Source organism: Hemitrygon akajei, chromosome 1 (genome assembly GCF_048418815.1).
Source record: "Hemitrygon akajei chromosome 1, sHemAka1.3, whole genome shotgun sequence".
NCBI lineage: Eukaryota > Metazoa > Chordata > Chondrichthyes > Myliobatiformes > Dasyatidae > Hemitrygon > Hemitrygon akajei.
Window position 1 is genome coordinate 210596857 of NC_133124.1, and position 23922 is coordinate 210620778.

Here is a 23922-nt window from a genome sequence, read left to right on the forward strand (position 1 = left end):
ATCGAAGCAGCAGGGCCTGGGTCCGAGAACGAGGAATGACCTGAGGTTTGGAAAATTTAAGTGTTGGTCCAGATTGTAAAGGTAAGGGTATTGGGGCCAGAGGTGAGGGGGAAGCCAGTTCAGCTCACTGCTTCGCAAGGTTTACTCATCTCTTCGCTGAACTGAGGCTGTGGCCTGCAACTATCAGGCTCCTGAATTGGCTGCAGTGGTGACAGCCTTTGTGGCTGTGGACCCATTTTCATGAACTTCAGTTCCGAATGTTACTTGCTTACACTTGTTTGCACAATTTGGTTTTTTTTTCTGCATATTGGGGGTTTGACGATTTTCTTTTTTGAAACAGGTTCTATTGGTTTTTTGGCTGCCTGTAAGGAGACACACTTTGATAATAAATAAACTTTGAACTTTGAAGAAGTTATCACACACGTAGCGTGACATACGACTGTAAGACCATAAAACATAGGAATAGGATTAGACTATTTGTCCCATTGAGTCTGTTCCAACATGCATGTGTTATAGTTTACACTGGAAGCAAAGTGACAAGACTATCACTGTCATTATATTGAACATACTCACACACTTTTATGACTGCTGAAGTCACTCGAGATTCAACAATTTGATTAATCATTGCAATATTTACACTAGCTTCAACTAATCTACAAGTTCTAAAAGCAGTGCCACACTTACAGAAATCCAATATACTTTACTATTTATTTCACAATGTTAAATTTAGCTGTACAGAATTCTAAGTCGGAGTTTTAAGTTATTGCCTGGAATCGTTCCCTTTCGGTTCCTCTCGATATCTGATCCAAGGGAAGCCACAAATTACAAAGCATATTTTTATTCTCAGACATCCATAAAGTTTGTCTTGAACTCAAGGAGTTGAAGGTTGTAACAATTAGCAGCCGACAGTCAGAACACTAATGGCCACAAGCCATCGCTTGGGATGTGTGTCTTTCTTGAAACTCCATTCAAATTCTGTTCATTAGTAAACACACAAGCTGTTAAAGCTGCCATCACACAGGCACTGGGTTCTCTCCCTTGATCCAATGCTTCAAAGGCCAAGGAGAAAGTAAGCAAAGAAATGGCAAGGAAAGTTGGGGTTGATGGGGAGCCCAACAAGACTGCAGAGCCACAAGCTTGCAGGTCAATCAACACCTTCACCCACCCCGCCACTACATACACATTGCCTAGTGTACTTCATGCACATACAATCAGTCTATGTTACTTGTGCCTAATGTTTGTATGTTGCCTTTGAATGGAAAATCTTACAAAAGGTAATGGATTCAGCTCAGTGCTTCATGGATAAAGCCCACCCAACTATTGAACACATCTACATGAAATGTTGTCATAGGAAAGCAGCATCCATCATCAGAGATCCTCACCACCCAGACCATGGTCCCTTCTCACTGCTGCCATCAGGTAGAGGTACAGGTGGCTCAGGGCTCGCACCACCCAGTTTAAGAACGGTTACTACCCCACAACCATCAGTCTCTTGTACAAAAGAGGATAACTACACTCACTTGCCCTGTCATTGAGACGTTCCCACAACCAATGATCTCACTTTAAGGACTCTTTATCTCATGTTCTTGTTATTTATTGCTATTTATTTATATTTGCATTTGCACAGTTTGTTGTCTTCTGCACTCTGGTTGATCTTTCATTGATCCCATTTGAGTTACTATTCTATAATATTCTATATTCTATGCTGTAAAGCTTTGTGCAAACTGCTATGCTACTGTGCTGCCCTAATCAATATATATCTGTGTTTTTATTGCACTAATGTCTTGTTTTCCAAAGTCTTTTTCTTCACTGTCTTGCATAGTTTATGTAGAATTTATGTTCTTTGTGTTGTCTGTGTGGCCATGCTGCTTCAAGCAAGATTGTCTTTATATCTGAACCTCACTGTACTTGTGCGTATGACAACAAACTTGACTTGAACTCCACTAGATAAATCATGATTGCAAACTTGTCCGCTGTCGGGGAGAGGGGAAAGGATACCTCTGGCATGGGAAAAATGCACCTACACCATTTGACAAACCTCCGACACTGCTGCAGCAGAACCAAATTTGGTGACAGGGCTGTTTGTCCAGTTGTGCATGAAGGTGTCCAGGTATATATGAAGGTGTCCAGATGTGGTTGTCCGGGTATACGTTTCCAGTTGTGTATGAAGGTGTCCAGATCTGTATGAAGTTGTCCAGGTCTACTTTTCCAGGTGTGTATGAAGGTGTCCAGGTGTTTATGAAGATACCCAGGTGTGTATGAAGATATCCAGGTGTGTATGAAGTTGCCCAAGAGGGTTTTTCTAGTTGCATATGAAGGTGTCCAGGTGTGTATGAAGTTGCCTAGGTCTGTTTTTCCAGTTGTGTATGAAGGTGTCCAGGTGTGTTTGGAAGATATCCAGGTGTGTATGAAGTTGCCTAAATGTTTTTCCAATTCCAAATGGAGGTGTCCAGATATGTTTTTTAGGTGTGTTCAAGATGTCCAGGTGTGTACGTATCTCTGACTAAACTCTTACTTGTTCCAAGTAAGTGCTGCAGGAACACTGACGAGCAAGGAATAGTTTCCTGGACCAGAGCAGGCTTTCATTTGCTGGAGTTGCAGTTGCTTGAGCTGTTGCTCACTGTCCATTAGAAGCCCTCTGTCACCATGGTTACATGGCGGTGTGTGATTGTTGGCGCCATGTTCTTGAGTTTTGCAAGTTGCATTTAAAATGGAGCTCCGATGTCCTGCAGTTAACATGGATTTTAAAGTCTGTGATCTGATCACCAGGCCGATGTCTCCAATGTATGACGTGTGGCTGTCTTTACAATGCAGCACCATTCCCAGTGAGGTCACTGTCCCATTGTGATTCCGGTCTCAGTTCTAGTGCCATGCCAGCTTCAGGGCTAAAAAAAATCTCACAAGAGCTCCAGGCTTCAATCCAACTCACTACTGACTCATCAAATTTCACATGAACTCTCACCTTTAGCACTCGATGCACGAGGCACTGTGCCTTTAACTGTAACAGAGCCTGCTTGGATCTCACCCACTGCATACTGTCAATGTGTAAGCTGCCATCTCTCTCTCTCTCTCTCATATACATACGTATATAAAGTCAGACAAAGTCTTCCAATCCCAGGTATTTCTCTCAGAGTTTAGTCTTGTCAAATGGAGACAGAAAAAGCTGCAAATACCAGAATCAGGAGCAACAAACAACCTGCTGGAGGAACTGAATGCTTCGAGCAGCAGCTGAGTCCAGATGTAGCATCTTGGCCTGATAAAGACCCTTCCCCCTTCGCAGATGCTACTTGACCAGCTGAGTTCCTCCGGCAGATTGCTTGTCCTTCAGACATGCACAGTTTCATTTCCCGCATAGGGGAGACTTTTCAGAGTCAACACCTTTGGGCATCAGTTGTGTTCACTCCACTTAAAGCCATGCAGTGCGGCTGCTTCACAGAGATCATTGTCACCAGCACTCTGTACCTCCACAACACACACACACACCAGGCAAACAAGACCAACATGCAAACACGCAGTTTACCTAAGCCCCCCGACTAAGGGGCAGCCACTACAATCCAGGCTCTACCTTAACAATCAGCCTCCTTCGGATGATCCTGGTAGTGACGATCTCCTCATCGTCGGAGCTGGTCTCGTTCTCCCCGAGCTCCTTGTCTAGCTCCTGGTGGATGTATTTCAGCACAAATTGCACAGTGTTGGACACAATTTGGAAGACATTTTGACAGCTGACGAGGAAAAAGCCAAGCAGCACCAGGCTAATAAGGAACTCACTCAACAGTGTCAGCATCCTCCCGCTGCATGGCCACCAAAATCAAAGGACGGCTGCAAGCAGACAGGGTAATTTTAGGTGCTTCGCTCTTGCCGCTAAATCCCTGTCAGCACATGGGGAATGCTCCCAGGACATTTGATCTCTGTGAGCAACTGTTATGCAGCCTCCAGTCAGAGCTCCAGACAGAACTCGCTCGGGGACGTTGAGTATTGATACACACTCAGTGCCCACTTTATTAGGGACACCTGTACACCTACTCCTTAACGCAAATATCTAATCAGCCAATCGTGTGGCAGCAACTCAATGCATAAAAGCATGCAGACCTGGTCAAGAGGTTCAGTTCTTGTTCAGACCGAATGCAAGAATGGGAAGGAATGGGGACCACAGTAGCGCAGTGGTTAACACAACGCTCTTACAGCTCGGGGCATTCCAGAGTTTGGGATTCATTTCCGGCATCATCTGTAAGGAGTCTGTACGTCCTTTTGGTGGAATGTTTGGGCTTTTCCCCCACAGTCCAAAGATGTGCCTGGTAGGTTAACTGGTCAGTGTAAATTGTCTTGTGATCAGGTTCAAGTTTAATCAAAGTTCTTGGGGGTTGCTAGACTGCCGTGGCACAAAGGACCAGAAGGGCCTTCTTATCACAAAATAAAATGTGATCTAAGTGACTTAGACTGTGGAATGATTGTCGGTGCCAGACAGGGTGGTTTGAGTATCTCAGAAACTGCTCATCTCCGGGGACTTTCATGCACAAGTCTCTAGAGTTTACAGAGAATGGTGTGAAAAACAAAAAAAAACAACATCCAATGGGTGGCAGTTCTGTGGGTATAAACACTTTGTTAATGAGAGAGATTAGAGGAGAATGGTCAGACTGGTTCAAGCTGACAGGAAGGTGACAGCGACTCAAATAACCACACGTTACAACAGTGGTGTGGAGAAGAGCATCTCTGAATATACAACACATCAAACCTTGAAGTGGATGGGCTACAGAAGCAGAAGACCACACTGGGTTCCACTCCTGTACTGAATAAAGTGGCTACTGAGTGTACAATAGAGTGACTGGTCTAAGGGAAAGCGGTGACAGAACTTTGCTAATGTTAACACATCATGTGCAGTCCTCGTCAGGGGTTCCGCTTCTGAACCTTCACTATTTCTGGGTCAAAGTCCTAGCAGCGTTATACCCACACCCCAAGAACTGTGGCGGTTCAAGACGTCAGCTCACCACCATCTCAAGGGTAGCGAGGAATGGGTAACTACGTAAGTACTGTCTCTGTCCGTGAAGCCCAAACCCTTGAAAGAATATAAAAACTGACGGACTTGCAAATTTTTCCATTAGAGACGTTTATTTAGTACAATTTCTTTCCGAACGTGGTCCAAGTTTGAAATTTGCAGCATAGAAAGCGGGCTACTCAGCCTATCATGACAAATGCTAGTCAAATATTGCTGATTCCAGCTCTTTGGTGATCTCCATGTGCTCATCCAGTAATCAAAGTACCCTTGCTATGACACAGAGATCAAACTCATAAGCAATATTCCAGACTAGATACACAAGGAACTCAACAGGTCAGGCAGCATCTATGGAGTAGAGTAAATAGTCAACGTTTTGGGCTGAGACCCTTCCTCAGAATCCTTCATCCAGATGCTGCCTCAACAGAGCCTTAGATAGCTGGGCAGGTCATCTCTGATCCCCTTGGAATATGAAATCCCCTCACAATATTGGCCAACATGCCAAGTACTTTCTTGATTGCTTGCCTGAGCATTAACTTTCCATCATTTGTGTACAAGAGCACACAGATCATGGTGAATACCAAACCTTTTCAAACTATCACACTTGAAAAGTGCACAACCTTCGTGTATTTTTTTTTACTAAAGTGGGTGACCTGGCATTTTTCCCGTGGTATGGTGGTACCCAATTTAATATCAACGGCAGCCAACTTGTTAACAACCTCCCAAGCTGGAAATAATTAATTTACTATTAATTGAGCCTATTGGCTCAGTCCAAGCCAATAGTACAACCCGCCATCTTGTATGTTCAAATTTTGTTAATAACTTCTCATTTGGTACTGATGAAATGTCCAAATGCACAACAGCTTGTTTTCCGGTTTGCCATGCTCAATATAACCCTAAAACACTGATGAATTTGTCAGTTATAATTTCTTCTTCCTATATCTATGCCGTCTCTGCTCAGTATTATCACTTTCTGAATGATCTGATGTATCTCTCTGATAAGTATATGGGCAGGAGGGGTATGGAAGGCTAACGTCCAGGTACGGTGCCAATGGGATTAGGCAGAGTAATAGGTTGACATGGACTAGATAAGTCAAAGGGACTTTTTCTGTGCTCTAGTGCTCTCTGACTCTATCATGGAAACCAAACTTTCCTTCATGGACTCTGTCTGTACTTGCCTCCTTGGTAAATCAGCCACCCACCCCGGACAATCCGTCTTCTCCCACCTGCTATCAGTCGGAAAATAAAAAAATAACTCGGAAGATGTGTAGCTCGGTTGGTTGATTGCTGGGTGGAGTTATTCTCCAATCTCTGCAATCCGTTTGCAAACATTTCATCACCATATGAGGAGACGTCATCAGTGCGCTGTTCACTTGCGACGTGTCCTCTGAATACTGATATACTGATCAATCAGTTGATTGGTTGTCGGCATGGAAACTCCATTGTGACATAGAGAGGAAGTCTCAGCGCTGATTGGTTGTATAGCAAAATCCGTGATCAACCAGCGATGAGACTCCCTCCCAACATCACAATTGAGCTTCCATAATAATGACCAGTCAACTGTTTGATAAGAATAGGAAGGCCAAGCGTTTGGAGGACATGCCTCAAATGGACAGTGCACCGATGACGTCTCCACATATGATGCCAAAACATTTGCAAATGGATTGCCAAGATCAGAGAACAACTCAACCCAACCAGAAGATACAAAAGCCAAAAAGCATGCACCACCAGGCCTAAGGACAGCTTCTATCTTGCTGTTGTAAGCGTGTTAAACTGTCCACGTGTACGATGAGGCGGATTCATTACTTCACCATCTATCACATTTATGGCCCTTTTTTTGCAAATACAAACATCAAGTATTTACAAGACAGTGAACAAATTCAAATTAAAATATGATTATTACTGTCTATAAAATTTGTGGTTATAAAACTGTGGACTTTGTTGTCATGGGCAGCAGTGGAGGCCAAGTCATTGGGTGTATTTAAGGCAGAGATTGATAGGTGTCTGAGTAGTCAGGGCATCAAAGGTTATGGTGAGAAGGCGGGGGAATGGGACTAAAGGGGAGATTGAATCAGCTCATGATGAAATGGCGGAGCAGACTCGATGGGCCAAATGGCTGACTTCAGCTCCTTTGTCTTATGGTCTTATGGTCTAAAACAGTCAATTCCCTGAGGGGCTAGAAATCCCCCACTGTACCATGGTGACCGCATGCTCTCTCTCCAAGGACACCAGGGCACCAACATACCCCCAGAAGAGGTGCAGTCCTCCAGTATTTCTGGGAGATTTTCTTCTGTGAACACAGATACAAATGTCTGTTCCTCTGCCAGCCCATTATCCCTCTATATTGGGGGTTCTCAACCCTTTTTCTGCCATGGAACCCAACCATTAACCAAGGGGTCCATGGACCCCAGGTTGGAAACCTCATCTCTATATATTTTCAGTTGTGTCAGTCTGTCAGGGAACCACATTATCTTTTCCAAATCTCTTCCTTCATTCATTATGTGGTGGATGCAAACCAGCCCATCACAGACAAAGAGCTCTCTCCACCATTTACAAGGAGCGCTGCCTCAAGAAAGCAACACCCAACTTCAAGGACCCCCACCACCCAGGCCACACTCGCTTCTACCATCAGGTTCCTGGACCAGCATGAATCACTTCGCTCACTCAACTCTGAACTGATTCTACAACTTACAGACTCTACAATTCATGTTCTCAGTATTATTTATTTATATTTTATGTGCACGATCTGTCTTCTTTTGCACATTGGCTGACTGTCAGTCTTGATTATGTATAGATTTTCATAAATTGTTGTATTGCTTTATTTTCCTGTAAATGCCTGCAAGAAAATTAATCTTAAGGTAGTAGACGGTGACACATCTATACTTTAATAATGAATTTACTTGGATTATTTGTAATTCTATTTTTTCTATATCCTCAAACTTACTGCTTTTTTTAAGCAATATTTTCAGTATTTTCTTCAACTCTTGATTTCCATTGGCTAGACTACTTGTCTTCTTTGACTTAAGTGCATAGATATTACATGTAAATGAATACAAAATGCACAGTATTAAACAAGTGATAGTTAACATTTCTTTAAAGATTAGTCATTACTTGTTCAGTACACACTCTTTAAAATCATTTTCCCAATCTAACATAGCCAGCTCAAGCCATATGTCTTTCCTTAGATCAGGGGTCCCCAACCTGGGGTCCATGGACCCCCTTCCTTAATGATATTGGTCCATGGTTAGCATAAAAAAGGTTGGGAATTTTGCATTAGGTTCAAGAGTAACACACACACACACACATACACAAAAGTGGTGGAGGAACTCAGCAAGTCAGGCAGCATCTATGGAGAGTGATAAACAGTTGATGTTTTGGCCAGGGGTTTCTGTCCATTTTTCTATGCCATGGATCAATACCATTAAGCAAGGGGTCAGTGGACTTGGGGTTGGGAACCCCTGTTGTGGACCGAGGTAGAATATATATGTGCAGGTAGAATATATTTCAGAGAAAATTACTGGGGGAGCGGGATTGCTTTGTGAGTTGGCATAGACTCAATGAGCCAAATAGGTTCCTTTGATGTCATGGGGAATCATGAAAGTACAGGGCATGATAGACTAAAACAGCCCTCGTTTTACACAATACCTATGAACCCCAAAGCAGTGAAAATGGGTGAAGTGTTTGCATAGAAAAGGCAGGAAGAAACTGGATTCATGAAACTCTTAATGCTGGATGCGAAAGGACATACGATCAGTGTAAGATATTGTGTATGGTGAGTACACCATTCAAGGTGATGTCCATAGGGAAACACTCCATTACTTTGATTCCTGATATATAACATTTACCGATGGATAAAGCTCAAATATCTTCCTGATGTAAACATCACTGGATTTCCACAAGAATAAATATAGCCTCGCTGAACTTCACTAAAGATTGGTTGCATAAGCACCTCTGGAGTCAGGTGCTGGTGCTGGGCAATGGAATCCTGTTTCATGTTTTCCACAGTGACTACTGGAACTTGACTCTAAGGGAGTTTCAATAGGAGAGTTTGCTCAGAGTACAAGTTCAAGTGCTTTTCCATCTTCCAGTGAATGAAAAGCAGCCCACGTCAGAGGGAGATCAGATAGCCTTGTCGTCTGCTCCATTTCCCACATGACCGAACTTCAGAATTAACTCATTGTCTTAGCTGTGAGGAGAGGCTGCACAAACCTGTTTTTTATTTACTTACTGAGAAACAGCGTGGAATAGCTGTGATGCCCAGCAATCCCCTGATTTAATCACGGGATAATTTACAATGCCCAATTAACCTGCCAACTGGTACATCTTTGGACTGTGGGAGGAAACCAGGTCACCAGGAGGAAGCCCATGCAATTATGGGGAGAATGTACAAACTCCTTACAGGCAGCAGTGGGAATTGAACCCGAGTTGCCCGTACTCCAAAGCGTTGTGCTAACCACTACGCTACTGTGCCACCCTGTGCTGGCACAGTTTTCACTAGAGTGCTGGAGGCTGCAGGGAGATGTGACAGGTGTTTATAAAACTTCTGAAAGGCACAGATAGGGTAGACAGTCAGAGTTCTTCTCCATGAGTAGGAATATCAAATTCTAGAGGGCACAGGTTGAAGGTGTGGTGGGGGGGGGGGGGTAGGTTTATGAGGCAAATTTTTGTTTTAAACACAAAGAGTTATAGATGACTGGAAGATGCTGCGATGGAAAGGGTGGAAACAAATACAATAGCAATGTTTAAGAGTAAATTTAGATGTGCAGAGAATGCAGGGATATGGCAATGTGCAGGCAGGTGGGATTAGTTTGGACTGGCATCATGGTTAGCACAGACATTGTGGGACGAAGAACCTGTTCTTGTACAATACTGTTCTATATTCAAAGTCTGCAAAAACAAAGTGCTTTTGGTCATCCTCAGGACATGGGCAATGTGGTAAAAATGGAATCTTTTCCTTTTGCAGAAGGATCAGAATCAATGAGCACCAGCACTGTGAGCAAAACCTGAAACCTGGCATGAAGCTCCTGGTTTACCAAGGGGCACGGTCCCCTGCCCTTGGGTACATTTCAGAGACATGGATTACTACAGCAGTCACCTCTGTAAGCAGGTGTCTCTCAGCCCAGTCACTGGGCGCCATGAGGGAAAGAGTTGACCCAATTACCTCTAACAACCGGCCCCCACTGCACAATATCACACCCTAACTTCAATAGTCCATAATGGGAGCCTGACAAACACAGATCGCTTCCCCTACAATGGGAGCCATTTCACATTGAAGGGAGACATTAATAACAAAATTCCACTTTGACTCCAGTGAGCCAGCTGAACCTATGGTCAAAAGTGGGTAAGAATGTCAGTCATAGAATGCCGCAGCACAGAAACAGGCCCTTCAGTCCATCTAGTCTGTGCCAAACCATTAATCTATCTTGTCCCATCGACCTACACCCAGACCACAGCCCCCCCCTACTCTTTCCATTCATGTACCTATCCAAATTTCTCTAAAATGTTGAAATCGACTCCCACATTCACCGCTTCTGTTGGCAGCTCGTTCCATACTCTTACCACCCTCTCATGTTCCCTTTAAACATTTCACCTTTCACCCTTAAACCATGACCTCTAGTTATAATCTCACCCAACCTTAGTGGGAAAAGCCTGCTTGCATTTACCGTACCGGTACCCCTCATAACTTTCTATCAAATTTCCCTTCATTCTCCTCCACTCCAGGGAATAAGGTCCTTTCTCTATAATCTAGGTCCTCAAGTCCCAGCAATATCCTTGTAAATTTCCTCTGCATTCTTTCAATCTTACTTACATCTTTCCTGTAGGTAGGTGAATAAAACTGCTCTCCAAATTAGGCCTGACCAATGCCGTATACAATTACAGCATCACATCCCAACTATTGTACTCAGTACATTGATTTATGAAGGCCAATATGTCAAAAGCTTTCTTAAAGACTCTGTCTACAAGTGACACCACTTTCAAGGAATTATGGATCTGTATCCTCCGATCTCTCTGTTCTGGATCCCTAATGCACTCCTCAGTGCCCTACCACTTACTGTGTAAGGTACACTCCGACTGGTCCTCCCAAAGTGCAACACCTCACTCTAATCTAAGCTGCCAGTCTTTCCCCTCCTGCAACCAAGTCTCACTAATGGTTACAATGTCATAATTCCACGTGCTGATCCATGCCTCAAGCTCATCCACCTTCCCTACATCACTCCTTGCATTGAAACATTTGGGGCTCAGAACATTAGTCCCACCGTGCTCGACCTTTTGATTCCTGCCGTTGTAGGCTTAACATCTGTCTCCGCAACCGCTGAACTATCTGTTCTGGTGTTCTGGTTCTCATGCCCCTTCAACTCTAGTTTAATCCCCTCCCCCGCATTTCACTAGCAAACTTTCCTGCTAGGATATTAGCCCCCGCACCCCCCTCCCCCCTCCAGTTCAGGTGCAAACCATCCTTTCTGTCGAGGTCCCATCTTACCTGGAAGAGAGCCCAATGATCCAAAAATCTGAAGCCCTTCCTTCTGCACCATCTCCTTAGCTACGTGTTAAACTGTATGATCTTCTTCTTTCTGGCTTCACTAGTACATGTCAAAGGTAGCAATCCTGAGAACGTAACCCACATAACCCTGGAGGTCCTGTCCTTTAACTTAGCACCCAACTCTCTGTACTCACTTCACCTCGTCACCCATCCTACCCATGTCATTGGTACCGACGTGGACCATGATCTCTGGCTGCTCACCCTCCCACTTAAGAATTGTATGAACCTGATACAAGATGTCCCTGGCACCTGGGAGGCAACAAACCATCCGGGAATCTCATTCTTGTCTGTAGAACCTTCTTCCTGCTCCCTGACAGACAAATCCTATATCACCGCAGCTCGCCTCTTTTCACCCCGCTTCCCTTCTGAGCAACAGAGCCACACTTAGTGCCAGAGACCTGACTGCTGTGGAGTTCTTCCGGCACTTTGTGTGTGCTGCTTTAATGACAGAACTCTGGTTTGGCATTGGATTGCATCAATGCCTAATGCGCTATCTTTTCAATGAGCCAGTAAAATCAGGCTTTCTTTGCTTTCTTGGAAGAAGTAGAAGATTCCAGGGCACTCATTTAAAGAACAGCAGAAGAATTATCCCATCATGTACTGGCCAGGCTTAACTCCTTAATCAACACCACGGGAGATTATCTGGTCATTAACAAACTGGTGTTTATGTGGGAACACAACTTGGCTTCGTTACAAAGCAATTCCTTGATCTTAAAATGCTTTGGAATGCTATATAAAATCAAATGACTTCTTTTCTGTATCTGGGTAGAAAGTGATGGCTTCCCGACATGTTGGTCAAAGGCCTTGTGTTGTGCCGACCTTTTAACCTACTCCAAGATCAATCTAACCTTCCCCTCTCACCTAGCCCTCCATTTTTCTATCATATATGTGCCAATCTAAAAGGCTTTTAAACATTCTTAATGTATCTGCCTCCACACTACCTCTGGCAGTGTGTTCCTCGCACCTACCACACTCTGAGACAGGAGGCAGCCAGTATAAAGAGAAGAAGGGAAGAGGTGAGAAAGGAGTGCAAGGTGATTGGTGGACTGAGGAGGGGCACATGATGACGGGCAGGGTACTGCCAGGTAGCGGAGGGGAGTAGGGATAGATTTGGGACAATAATAGATGGAGGCAGAGAAAGAGAGGGGGCGAGAGAGAAATATTTGCATCATGATGGGCGGGGGAAAGGAAACGATGGGAGAGGGTTGCTGAAGGGAGACTAGCAGAAACACAAAGGGCTACCAGTGCTGGAGTCTGATAAAGTACAGGAAGTAAGACTAGGAACCATGAGGACAGAGGTGAATGGCAGCTGGAAAAGCAGCCGTTTGTGGCTCCAGACTCCAGCACCCGCCGTTCTCATTTCTGCATTGTATCACTGCAGTGACAGCCATCGAGTGATCAGTACTACTCTGAGAACATGAACTCTGAACAACCAAGCCTTCAGCTGGGATCAAAGCAGCATATTTGCGGGATAAATCTGGATGGTCAGATATAATGTTAGAGCACATTCCTACGTCCAGAAGCACGAGCTATCACATCCTGCTCCGGGATGGAGACACAACTGCAGATGCTGGAACCTGGAGCAATGCACACAATGCTGGACGAACTCAAGGGTCAGGCAGCATCAGTGGAAGGAAATGGGCAGTCAATGATTCAATTCGGGACCCTTTATCTGGACAGAATCCTGATGAAGGACCTTCAGCCCAACACGTTGACTGTCCACATTCCTCCGTAGACATCTTTATCCAAGCCCACCCCTGGAATGAATAACGCTCAGTTCCTTGCAGCTGGAGGTTGTCACCAAAGCACTGTCCGATCTCCTCTGGTACAGTGAAGTTGGACAGACATGTTCTGAGTTCTGAGTTCCCAGTTCCCAGACTATTCATCAGGGAGGACAGAGACCACGTCAGCCAGCAACTATATCTGGAAGCATTCAGTGTGACACCACGGCAGGCTGGGTCAGGCCGGCTGGAAGGGCTCACGTTCCTCCCGTCACTTTGCCCTTCATGCTAGGTTTATGCAGGCAACTCCTGATTTGGCCTGATCCACACGGCCTGGCCATCTCTCAGTCTATTAATGTCTCAGACACGCTGTCACCAGCTTACAGCTTAAAATCAAAATAACAGTCCTTTGCTCTGGACTACATCGAGAGAATCCTTTCACCTAAATCTCCCTTAGCAGAAATATCTAATACTGTCTCCAAAGTCCAGTGCACATCCTCAATGCCAAACCTTCTGCTTAAGCCTTCCTTCACCTTCAGCCTAACAGGCAGCTGGTCCGCCTTAAGCCTGGTTGTCAGGCCCACTGTTAATGTCAAGCTGGCTTTACAGCAGCTCGTATCAGTGACGTGTTTTGGACTCGTGCCCTTTCAACTGATGTCCCTGAGGCAGGGAGCAAAATGACCTTCTCCTGATATCCCTCATTCCCAAATGCAAGGGGGATTATCTGAAGTAAATGCAGAACATTACCAGCACTGGCCACTGAAATAAATGCAATGCTCCTGGATATTTGGACAGATCATAATGCAGATGATGATTCACACACTCAGTGATTCAGGAACAGCTTCTTCTCCTTCCCCATCAGATTTCTCAATGGACAATGAACCCATGAACACAAGCTCACTATTTTTATTTGCTCTCTTTTTGCACTACCTACTTAATTTCTATGAATACTTCTTTTTGCAATTTATAGTTTTTTAAATATTATTATGAATCGCAATGCAGTGAGCTGCAGCAAAACAACAAACTTCACGACTTAGGCTAGTGAAATTGAACCTGATTCTGATTCTGAGGTGAGAATATTCTCCAGGGGATCTAGCAAAGACCCCCACTGTAAATCTCCCACTGGTTAATAAGGTTTTAAAAATACTCACCCATTGATGCAATTTACAACTAGCTGTGGGACGTTAGTGACATTATATTCTGGTTAGGATAAACAAGCTGGCTTTCCCATATTCCTCTTCCTATATTACATTATAAACTGTGTTCCTATTTAGTAAAACTCTGATAATTCCGTGATTTGGTAAGCTGCACTGGCATGTTTCCTAGATCATCTTCAAATTCACTTTTTTCTTGATGCTACCTGGTGCAATAATTTTCCAGTCGACCAGGATGTTTCGAGGGAGCACGGGAACCTGGAGAGTGGTAAGTGATCATGTCAATCATTACCTGGGGAGCAAGATTCCAAACCACTGGGATTTTGCAATAGTCAGACAGTGGATAATCAAAGTTTTACACTGGACAACAAAGATTTTGCTTCCTAAATACTTTTGGGTGCAGGTTATGGATTTTGGACTGCTGATCATGAAAATCACTATGATATTTCCCTATCGTGCACCATTTAAAAAAAATCACCTATATTTATTATTTCAATTCATAATTCAAGTCAGAATAACTGATGCCAAGATTAAGAAAGGTATTTTTGCTTGTCCTGAAATCAAACAGGTCATCAATGACAGGAAATTCAAAGTATTTCCACTGGGACCGGAGAAAATCACATGGAAGGCATTCAAGGATGTTGTTGAAATTTTTCTTGGATGCAATGATTTTCAAGCATACAAAACCACGAAGAGCAACCTATCCCTAAATATTCGTTTTCTGCATTCCCATTTAGACTTCTTCCCTGCGAATCTCGGTGCTGTCATTGACGAGCACGGTGAAAGTTTTCACCAGGACATTGCGGTCGTGGAGAAACGGTATCAGGGCAACTGGAATCCATCAGTGCTGGCTGATTATTGTTGGACACTTAAGCAAGAAGCCTCAGACACCGAGCACAACAGAAAATCATCAACAGAACATCTTCAGCTTAGTTGATCTATTGCAAAGCGTCAGCACCAATATGCGATTAAATGCATTATATTCAATAATTTGCAATTAAATGCATTATATTCAATAAAAGTTAATTTCTTGTTTCACCAGATTCCTACGTGATACAAGTAGTCTGAAAGTATATTGGTGCTCATCTTCAAGCGATCTATCATATCCAAAAGAAATCTGAGAAAGCAACACTTTTAAAAACATTTGTTGTCCATTATAATTGTTTTGTGTGCTTATGGAGTCATAGAGCAATCCTGCATGAGAGACAGGGCCTTTCAGACCAACCTGTCCTTGCCCTCTTCTCATCACTACCATGGGGGAGGAGATACAGGAGTCTGAAACCCCACACTCAATGTTTTAGGAACAGCTTCTGCACCATCAGATTATTGATTGAGCCACGAACCCATGGACACAACCTTGCTATTCCTCACTTGCACTATTTATTAATTTATCTTTTGTAATTTATAGTAACTTTTCTGTCTTGTACTGCTGTCACAAAACAAAAACATTTCACCACAAATAACAGTGATGATAAACCTGGTTCTGATATCGATCCGAGTGGGTCCAATTGGGCCCATATCTTTCTAAACATTTTCTATTCGTGTACCCATCTTAAATATTATAATTACACTGATGGGTGTTTCAGCAGTTCTCCTCATTCATTATGTTGGAAACCACTGTTTTTTAAAATCATACTTTTTATAAGATTTCTACTTTTTAACAAACTCATGTATTTTTCACACTGGCAGAAAGTGGTATAGCAGCTAAAATAATGGTTTATCACCTTTCTCATTATTTATTGGTTAAGTATTAGTGTGTTACGCATGTGATGTAATTGTTTTAACTATGTAGCCTAATAGCTAGTTCACAACTATCTAAGGAAATTCTTTATCTTATTTATAAAAGTGATATATTTTTCAGAAGTGCCATCTTTATTCTTTTGTCTTAGCATTAATTCCCCTCTTAGCATTGTTTATTAGCTAATTGTTTAGTTTGATTAGTATTTGTATGCTTGTTTGTACTCTAAAACAAACTGAAATCTTGGAATTAAGACCGCTCATCACTCCTGACTCCCAGAAGAACCCTGAGCATCAGAATATAAACAGAGATCCAACAGCCATTAGAGAGGTTTGTCCAAGTGCTCAAAGACAGGAAAGAATTCTCACCTCCTCGCTCGAATTCACCACCTCCTCCTCCACAGTTATCCAACTGCTGCGCGGATCAACCACATGCTGAACTGTCGAGCTGCCAGGGGTTGAACAAAGGGGACCCTGTACATCTTTCCGACGCAGGAAGGGAGGTGACTGCTTCTGCTCCGTGAGTTCCACCAGCTGCGCGGGCCTCTCCCCAGTCTGCATTCTGCTCGGATTTTGCTTTATAACGTGGGACAAGCTCTCGGCAGGCCACTGCTTCAGAACCTCGGCCCAAGCCTCCTTCTGCGATGCAATGAAGCCAGGTTTCCAGGGCTCCGAATTTGAGGTCATCACCGAAGCCCCTTCGAACTCAGGGACCCCCCCTCTCTCCTCCTGGATTGTTTGGTATGACACAGTGTAAGGTCGTGCTTCAGAGCTTTCAAAGAAAATAAATTGACACAAAGTTAGCTCCCTTCTGGGAGGTGAGATGAAAAGGTGTCTGAGCACGTACACTCAGTGGCCACCATATTAGATACATTTGTACACCTGCTTGTTAATGCAACTATCTAATCAGCCAATCATGTGGCAGTAACTCAATGCATAAAAGCATGCAGGCCTGGTCAAGAGGTTCAGTTGTTGTTCAGATGAAACATCAGAATGGGGAAAAACGTGATCTAATTGACTTTGACCCTGGAATGATTGTTGGTGCCAGATGGGGTGGCTTGAGTATCTCAGTAATTGCTGAATCTCCTGGAGTTTTCATGCACAACAGTCTCTAAAGTTTACAGAGAGTGGTGCAAAGAAAAATATTCAGCTAGTGGCAGTTCTGTGGGCAAAACCACCTGGTTAATGAGAAAGGTCAGAGGAGAATGGACAGACTGGTTCAAGCTGGTTGTAAGGAGACAGTAAATCAAGTCACCTTGTGTTACATCAGTGATATGCAGGAGCAGATATACAACACATTGAACCTTGAGATGGTTGGGCTACGGCAGCAGAAAACATGAGCATACAGAAGTACACTCAGGGGCAACTTTATTAGGTACCTTGAGAACTGCAAGTCAGCCACCTCCTGAGAGATCTCAGGAGCTTTGTCCTTTCGTACCCAGAAATTCCCTGCTATAGAACCCAGTTACAATTTTTCATTTAGAGATTCAGCATTGTAACAGGCCATTCTGGCCCATGTAGCCCATGCTGCCCAATTACACCCCTGTGCCAATTACTAAACGGTACATCATTGGACTGTGGGAGTAAACCCACACAGCCACATGGAGAACGTGCACACTTGTTACAGGCAGTGGTGGGAATTGAACTTGGGTTGCTGGTACTGTAATAGTGTTATGTGAAATGCTACGCTACCTTGCTGCCCCCAAGTTCCATCAATGCATTCAGTTCCCAGTTGAGTTAACAGGTAGGCAGATGGAACCACAGAGTGACTGAACCAGGCCCTTTGGCCCAGCAAGTTTCTGCTGACCATCAAGCACCTATTTACACTTATTCCATTTCTTTCTCCCTGCATGCCCCTGACACAACCACTCACCTTCACCCAGAGGTAATTTTAGTAGCTAGCTGATTACTTGTGTGACTTTGGCACACGGAAGGGCACTGCAGCACCCAGGGGAAATCCACACGGCACCCAAGGCAAGGATCGAACCTGCATGGCTGGAGATGCCGCTGGCACTTCTCACTCCCGTTTGCTTTGACATGCACATAAAATACCTTGACAGATGACACACACTTCCACGTCAGCCATGCTGAATTTCATCCATGTGCTCTAACTGGACATGCTTTAACTGCACAGTAACAGACACCATTGCCAGCATCCCCATCCCTGAAAGAGCTGTGATGTAACCTTTGGTTTGCCCTCACAACGTCGGACCATGCCAGCCTGAGCAGGTCCAGATTTGTTCCAAGAGTAGTCTGCCGGCTTCCACCACCGGGACCGCTACCTTGTCGTCAGGTTTGGAGTCTTGCATGCCTCAGTGACTGACTGGAGTCAGGGCTTTATGCTCTGGCTCTTGGTAGGGTCACCCATGCCAAACAGGTCAAAGGGTCGAGGCCAGACTAAGAGTGGTCCACCGGTCCTCCTGGTTCAGGAGTTCAGCTCAGGGTGAGCAACCCTGACTGGTAAGATTATTATGGAAACAGCATTGAAGAATCCTTCTACACCGGAGTGTGACAGTATTCCTGAGTCTCCATCCGGAGCTTGCACGACTGACAGTAGTGAAAACCAAGAGGAAGATGCTGGCACGATGATGGAAGAACACCATCAGAGATGGAGGACCTTCCTTGCAGCTCCAAATGCCGTTGGCATAACAGATAGTAAATAAGTCTGCCACTTTAGCAGAAGATGTTTCATTTATTGAACTTGAGAGGGTTAATAGAAAACTAGTAGCCTTGTTAGCAAGGCAAATGCTGTTTTATTTAAGAGAAGATCACTTTGCCTGGATTTGCTACCCTATCAGAAAAGAAGTATGAGGAGTCTATATTTATAAAAACATATACAGTATTCCTCATACTCGCTGTCTGATGCATATGTGTAGAGGAATAATTGAAAGGCATGCAGAGGATGCTTCCTTTAGTGGGGTAGTCCAGGACCACAAGGCACAACCTCAGAGTAGAAGGATGACCCTTCAGAACGGAGAAGAGGAGAAATTTCCTTAGCTAGAGGGTAATGAATCTGTGGAATTTACTACCAAGAATGGGTATATTTAAAGCATAGGGAGTTAGGTACTTAATTAGTAAAGGCATCAAAGGTGATGGGGCGAAGGGAGGAGAATGAGGTTGAGAGGGAAAATAAATCAGCTGAGATCAAACAGCAATGTAGGCCGAATGGCCTAGAGGACTAATTCTGCTCCAATATCTTGTGATCTAATTTGACCATTCAAACCCTTCAGGTTTCCTACAGAGACAATTTAAACAGTTGCTTGATGGTCGGTAAAATCTCAGTGGACAGAAGGAACTTTTTCCAGCCTATCATCCCATCAACAGCTCTACAGGGACTGAACATACTGAAGGAACTCGTAACCGGGGTACATAAAAGGCAAAGGGGAAATATCTTGGAATCTGGAGCCACAAACAGGAGGAACTCAGCGGCATCTGAAGGGAAAAGGATGCAGGGTTTCAACTCGAAATGTTAACAGTTCCTTTCCTCCCACAGATGACGCTCGAGCGCTGAGTTTATCCAGCAGATCTTTTGCTACTGCAGCTGTCAGCACCTTCATTCCCTGGTTGCTGTTCCTCTCTGGGCCTTGTGGCACATCGGGTGGCAACCTCGCCAGTCCTTTTGCATTCGTCTGCTTTTTACAAGGCCGAGTTGCTAGCTCGACGCTCGACCCAGCACAGACGGAAAGTGTGCACGGAGCCGGCTGGATTCGAACACCCGACCACTCACCTTGAAGTCCATATGCCACTACGCACCGGCTGGCTTTCATTCTCTGGTGTCTCCTGAAATCTCAGAGCTAGTTTCTCATTCTGAGGTGGGCTCTAAACCTCCCCTGGCCTGCTGTTCAGTGAGACTATAGCTGACAGAGAATTCATCTCCCACAACTAGCTTTGCTTGCTTTCCAATTAGCCTTTATTCCCACAGAAACGAGCAAAAAAGGCCTACCGTCACCTTGCGTATTCAACTACTCCACCGCCAAACTTCCCTGGAGTAGTGTATTAAACAGTTCTTAGAGAGGAGAAAATCCTCCTCACCTTCCTCGTAAGTGGACGCCTCTCTTTGTAAAACTACACACATAGCTTGAGATTCGTCACTGGGGACAGGTTGGGATTAACCATTTGAGAGCCACCTGGTCAAGTCCCAGGATTCTGGCTGTTCAGTAACATTCTTTTATACCTGGGATTTCCAAGCATGGGTCCACATACCCCCTCCTTCAAGGTATTGTTCCAAGGCATAAAAAAGGTTGGAAATTCCTGTTCTAAACGCTATAAACAGTCTTCCCAACTCCGGTGAGTGTATGTCCTATCTGTTCAATGTAAAAATAAAATCCCTTTATCCCAGGACGTATTTTCACATCAGAATTATAGTCGTAGAGCAATAAAGTGTGGATGCAGGCCCTTTGGCCCAACAAGTCCATGCTGGCCATATTTCCCACCCATCTATTCTCAATTTCTTGCACTTGGCCCATATCCCTCAAAGCCCCGCCCCTCAATGTACCTACCCAAGTGCTTCTTAAATGATACTACCATACCTGTTCTAATCATGGAGTTAAAATTCTTCTGAACTCTGGTTTTGCCTCCTTCCCCTTTCCTGGGTTCTCTGCTGTCTCCCCTTGGTTTCCCCACCCCATTTCTGTAGCAGCTACCGCAAGATCATGGAGCCCCAAACTTTAGATGTTTTATCAAAATAATGACCATCAGACTGACTTTGTTCCTTTTGTCCTGTCTTTAAGGTTCTCAATGCGGCAAGAATCAGAATTACAGTTCATGCTGTATATCAACAACAGAGCTTCTCATCGTGAGGTTTCTCTGTTGCTGAATCTTACTAATACCCAAGTCAGGAGTCCATTTACCTTTCCATATTCTGGTCTGGCTGTTGGATGTCGGGCGTTGCTCGTCTCAGTGTTGGTGACCCTGTCCATCTGTCGTGTGCTCTCTGTTGCCCTGAAATTATAGAAATGCCATTCTCTGTATTCACCTCCTCTGCCAGCTTGGTTGGAGTCCCTCCTTCTGTCATCTCTGACCTCTGACCACCTTCATTGTCGAGCATATCTATCAGCCCATTGATGGCATCTGAATCGGCTGTGTCCTCCTCAGTGAGGTTAAAGGAACTCAGTCCTTCGGCCTGAAATGATTCATCGGCCTTGCTGTAGTCCAGGGAGGAGTCTTCAGCTACCACCAGGGGCGGCTTTGCGCCCGACGACCAGACATTGACGTCGGACATCTCCATCAGGGAATCGTTGTCAGTGCGTGCACTGGGGTTAACATCCAGGCTCGTGACGTCATTCCAGAACTGGTCAGCTTGAAGCGGAGACGGCATCGTATACTGAAGCGAAGCAGGTGATAGCATCTCATCCTGTACTGTGGTGAAACCTACACAAGCAGACAGAGCACATCTGCAGAAGCCATACCTGCTACAATGGATTACACTGGCGGAGGGAGGGGAGGAGATGGACCACAGAGAGTTTACCTCAGGGAGTTTCATTGCAAAATCTCACCAGGCATGGAACTATTTTTGGGTAATAAATTGGCCATTCAAAACAAAAACAGAAAGTGCGTGTTATGTGAGGAGTAGGACACTGTCACAAAGTGTATTAATGCTAAAAGTGAAAACAAATACTGGAATAACTTAGCCAGTCTGTCAGAAACCCCTTGTCATTTCTGGTCAGTGGCCCTTCCTCAGAACATAGAAATAGACATTTCAGCACAGTACAGGCCCCTTGGCCCACGAAGTGTGGCCCATAGAGTCAGGAGAAGGAAGATGATTCAGGATATAAAGACGGTAAGGTCAGGGGTACATTTACATAGTCACTCAGTAACAATGTGGTGATTATTATCAAGACTGGAGATTTTAATCGAATCTTTTTCCCAACCTTTTAATCCACTCTAAGATCAATCTAACCCTTCCTTTCTACATTGCCCTCCATTTTTCTTTCATCCGAGAGTCTCTTAAATGCCCCTAATGTATCTGCCTCCTCCACCACTCCTCAAACAGTGTTCCATGTAGCCACCACTCTCTGTGTAAAAACTTCCCTCTGACATCCCCCCACTACACTTCCCTCCGATCAGCTTATGATCGTTCCCCATTGTATTAGGCGTTCCCACCCTGGGAAGAAAGTCTCTGTCTATCCACTTGATCTGTGCCTCCTAATTTGTACAACTCTATCATGTCATTTCTCACCCTCCTTCATTAGATAGCAGGGGCTCACAACACCTTAGTTAATGGTAGGGTTCCATGGCTTATAAAAAGGTCGGGAACCCCTGCTCGAAAGAGAAAAGTCCAAGCTCGCTCAACCTATCCTCCTGAAATTTGTTCTCCAGACCAGGCAGCATCCCGGTAAATCTCCTCTGCACCCTCTCCAGAGTTTTTGGCTTTAGAATTTTTTAGAAGCGGGGAAGGACCTGTTGAATACCAGATCTATGGGAATAAATAAAAATGCAAATTAAAATGAGAACAGGAAAGTAATAGATATATTTGGCACGTCAGGCTGCATCTATGGAAAGTATGACAGGTATAAGACCCTGAAAAGTTTTGACCTGCCAAGTGCTCCCAGTATTTTCTGTAATTCTATGATAGATAGATAGATAGATAGATAGATACTTTATTCATCCCCATTGGGAAATTCAACATTTTTCCAATGTCCCATACACTTGTTGTAGCAAAAACTCATTACATACAATACTTAACTCAGTAATAATATGATATGCATCTAAATCACTAACTCAAAAGCATTAATAATAGCTTTAAAAAAAGTTCTTAAGTCCTGGCAGTTGAATTGTAAAGCCTAATGGCATTGGGGAGTATTGACCTCTTCATCCTGTCTGAGGAGCATTGCATCGACAGTAACCTGTCGCTGAAACTGCTTCTCTGTCTCTGGATGGTGCTATGTAGAGGATGTTCAGGGTTTTCCATAATTGACCGTAGCCTACTCAGCGCCCTTCGCTCAGCTACCGATGTTAAACTCTCCAGTACTTTGCCCACGACAGAGCCCGCCTTCCTTATCAGCTTATTAAGACGTGAGGTGTCCTTCTTCTTAATGCTTACTTAGTTTAGGAATACTTAGTTTGGACAAAGTTTATCAAGTGAAGAACAATAGATTGTTGGGTACACACACCATGCTCCTTCACCCTCCAGCCACTCCTGTGTCCATTAGAATCATCCCAGTTTATAGTTTTTCCAGTCCCTCTGTTCTGTTGCATTTGGAACTGAATCTCAGTCCCCAGCTTGATTACCCTGATGCACATTTTTAATTTCATTGTTGCCTATATCTTACATCAATCCACAGTGATCGCCTTCATTGAAGACTGCTTTTCTTTCTGAAAAGCTCACAGCCACACAAACACACAAAATGCCCGAGGAACTCAGCAGGTCAGGCAGCATCTATGGAGGGGAATAAAGAGTCGACATTTTGAGCTGAGACCCTTCGGACTTTACTCTGAAACAACAACTGTTGTAGATGTTCGTAGATGCTGCCTGACCTGCTGAGTTCCTCCAGCATTTTGTATGTGCCTTCATCTGTAATCTTTTGAAGATCACAGCCAGCCATTTAGATCTTTAATCCACACTCTTCCGCTCTCTGACCTTTGTGACTTTTCTTTGAACTTCATCCTCATTCAATTGTGGCAATCATCCTAATTACCCCATTCTATTCCACCATGATAACCGGACTCCATTAAAACCTCCAGTCTTGATAATAATCACCCCGTTGTTACTGAAGAGTGACTATGTAAATGTACCCCTGACCTTGCCTTCTTTACATCCTCAATCATCTTCCTTCTCCT

General features: G+C 44.2%; 1 protein-coding gene across 15 annotated transcripts in view; it reads right to left on the bottom strand.

Moving 5' to 3' along the window:
- Positions 1 to 23922, bottom strand: part of LOC140735009 (ankyrin-1-like) — a 454172-nt gene that overhangs the window by 26416 nt on the left and 403834 nt on the right. For 12 of the 15 annotated variants that reach the window (XM_073059868.1, XM_073059867.1, XM_073059847.1 and 9 more), the window contains 3 exons: positions 20994 to 21513; positions 16513 to 16915; positions 3566 to 3658 (listed from right to left, as the gene is read on the bottom strand). In XM_073059868.1, the coding sequence (XP_072915969.1) occupies positions 3566 to 3658; positions 16513 to 16915; positions 20994 to 21513 (1016 nt within the window). The remainder of the gene's footprint in view (positions 1 to 3565; positions 3659 to 16512; positions 16916 to 20993; positions 21514 to 23922) is intronic. The other 3 variants (XM_073059891.1, XM_073059897.1, XM_073059865.1) reach the window with 2 other exon arrangements.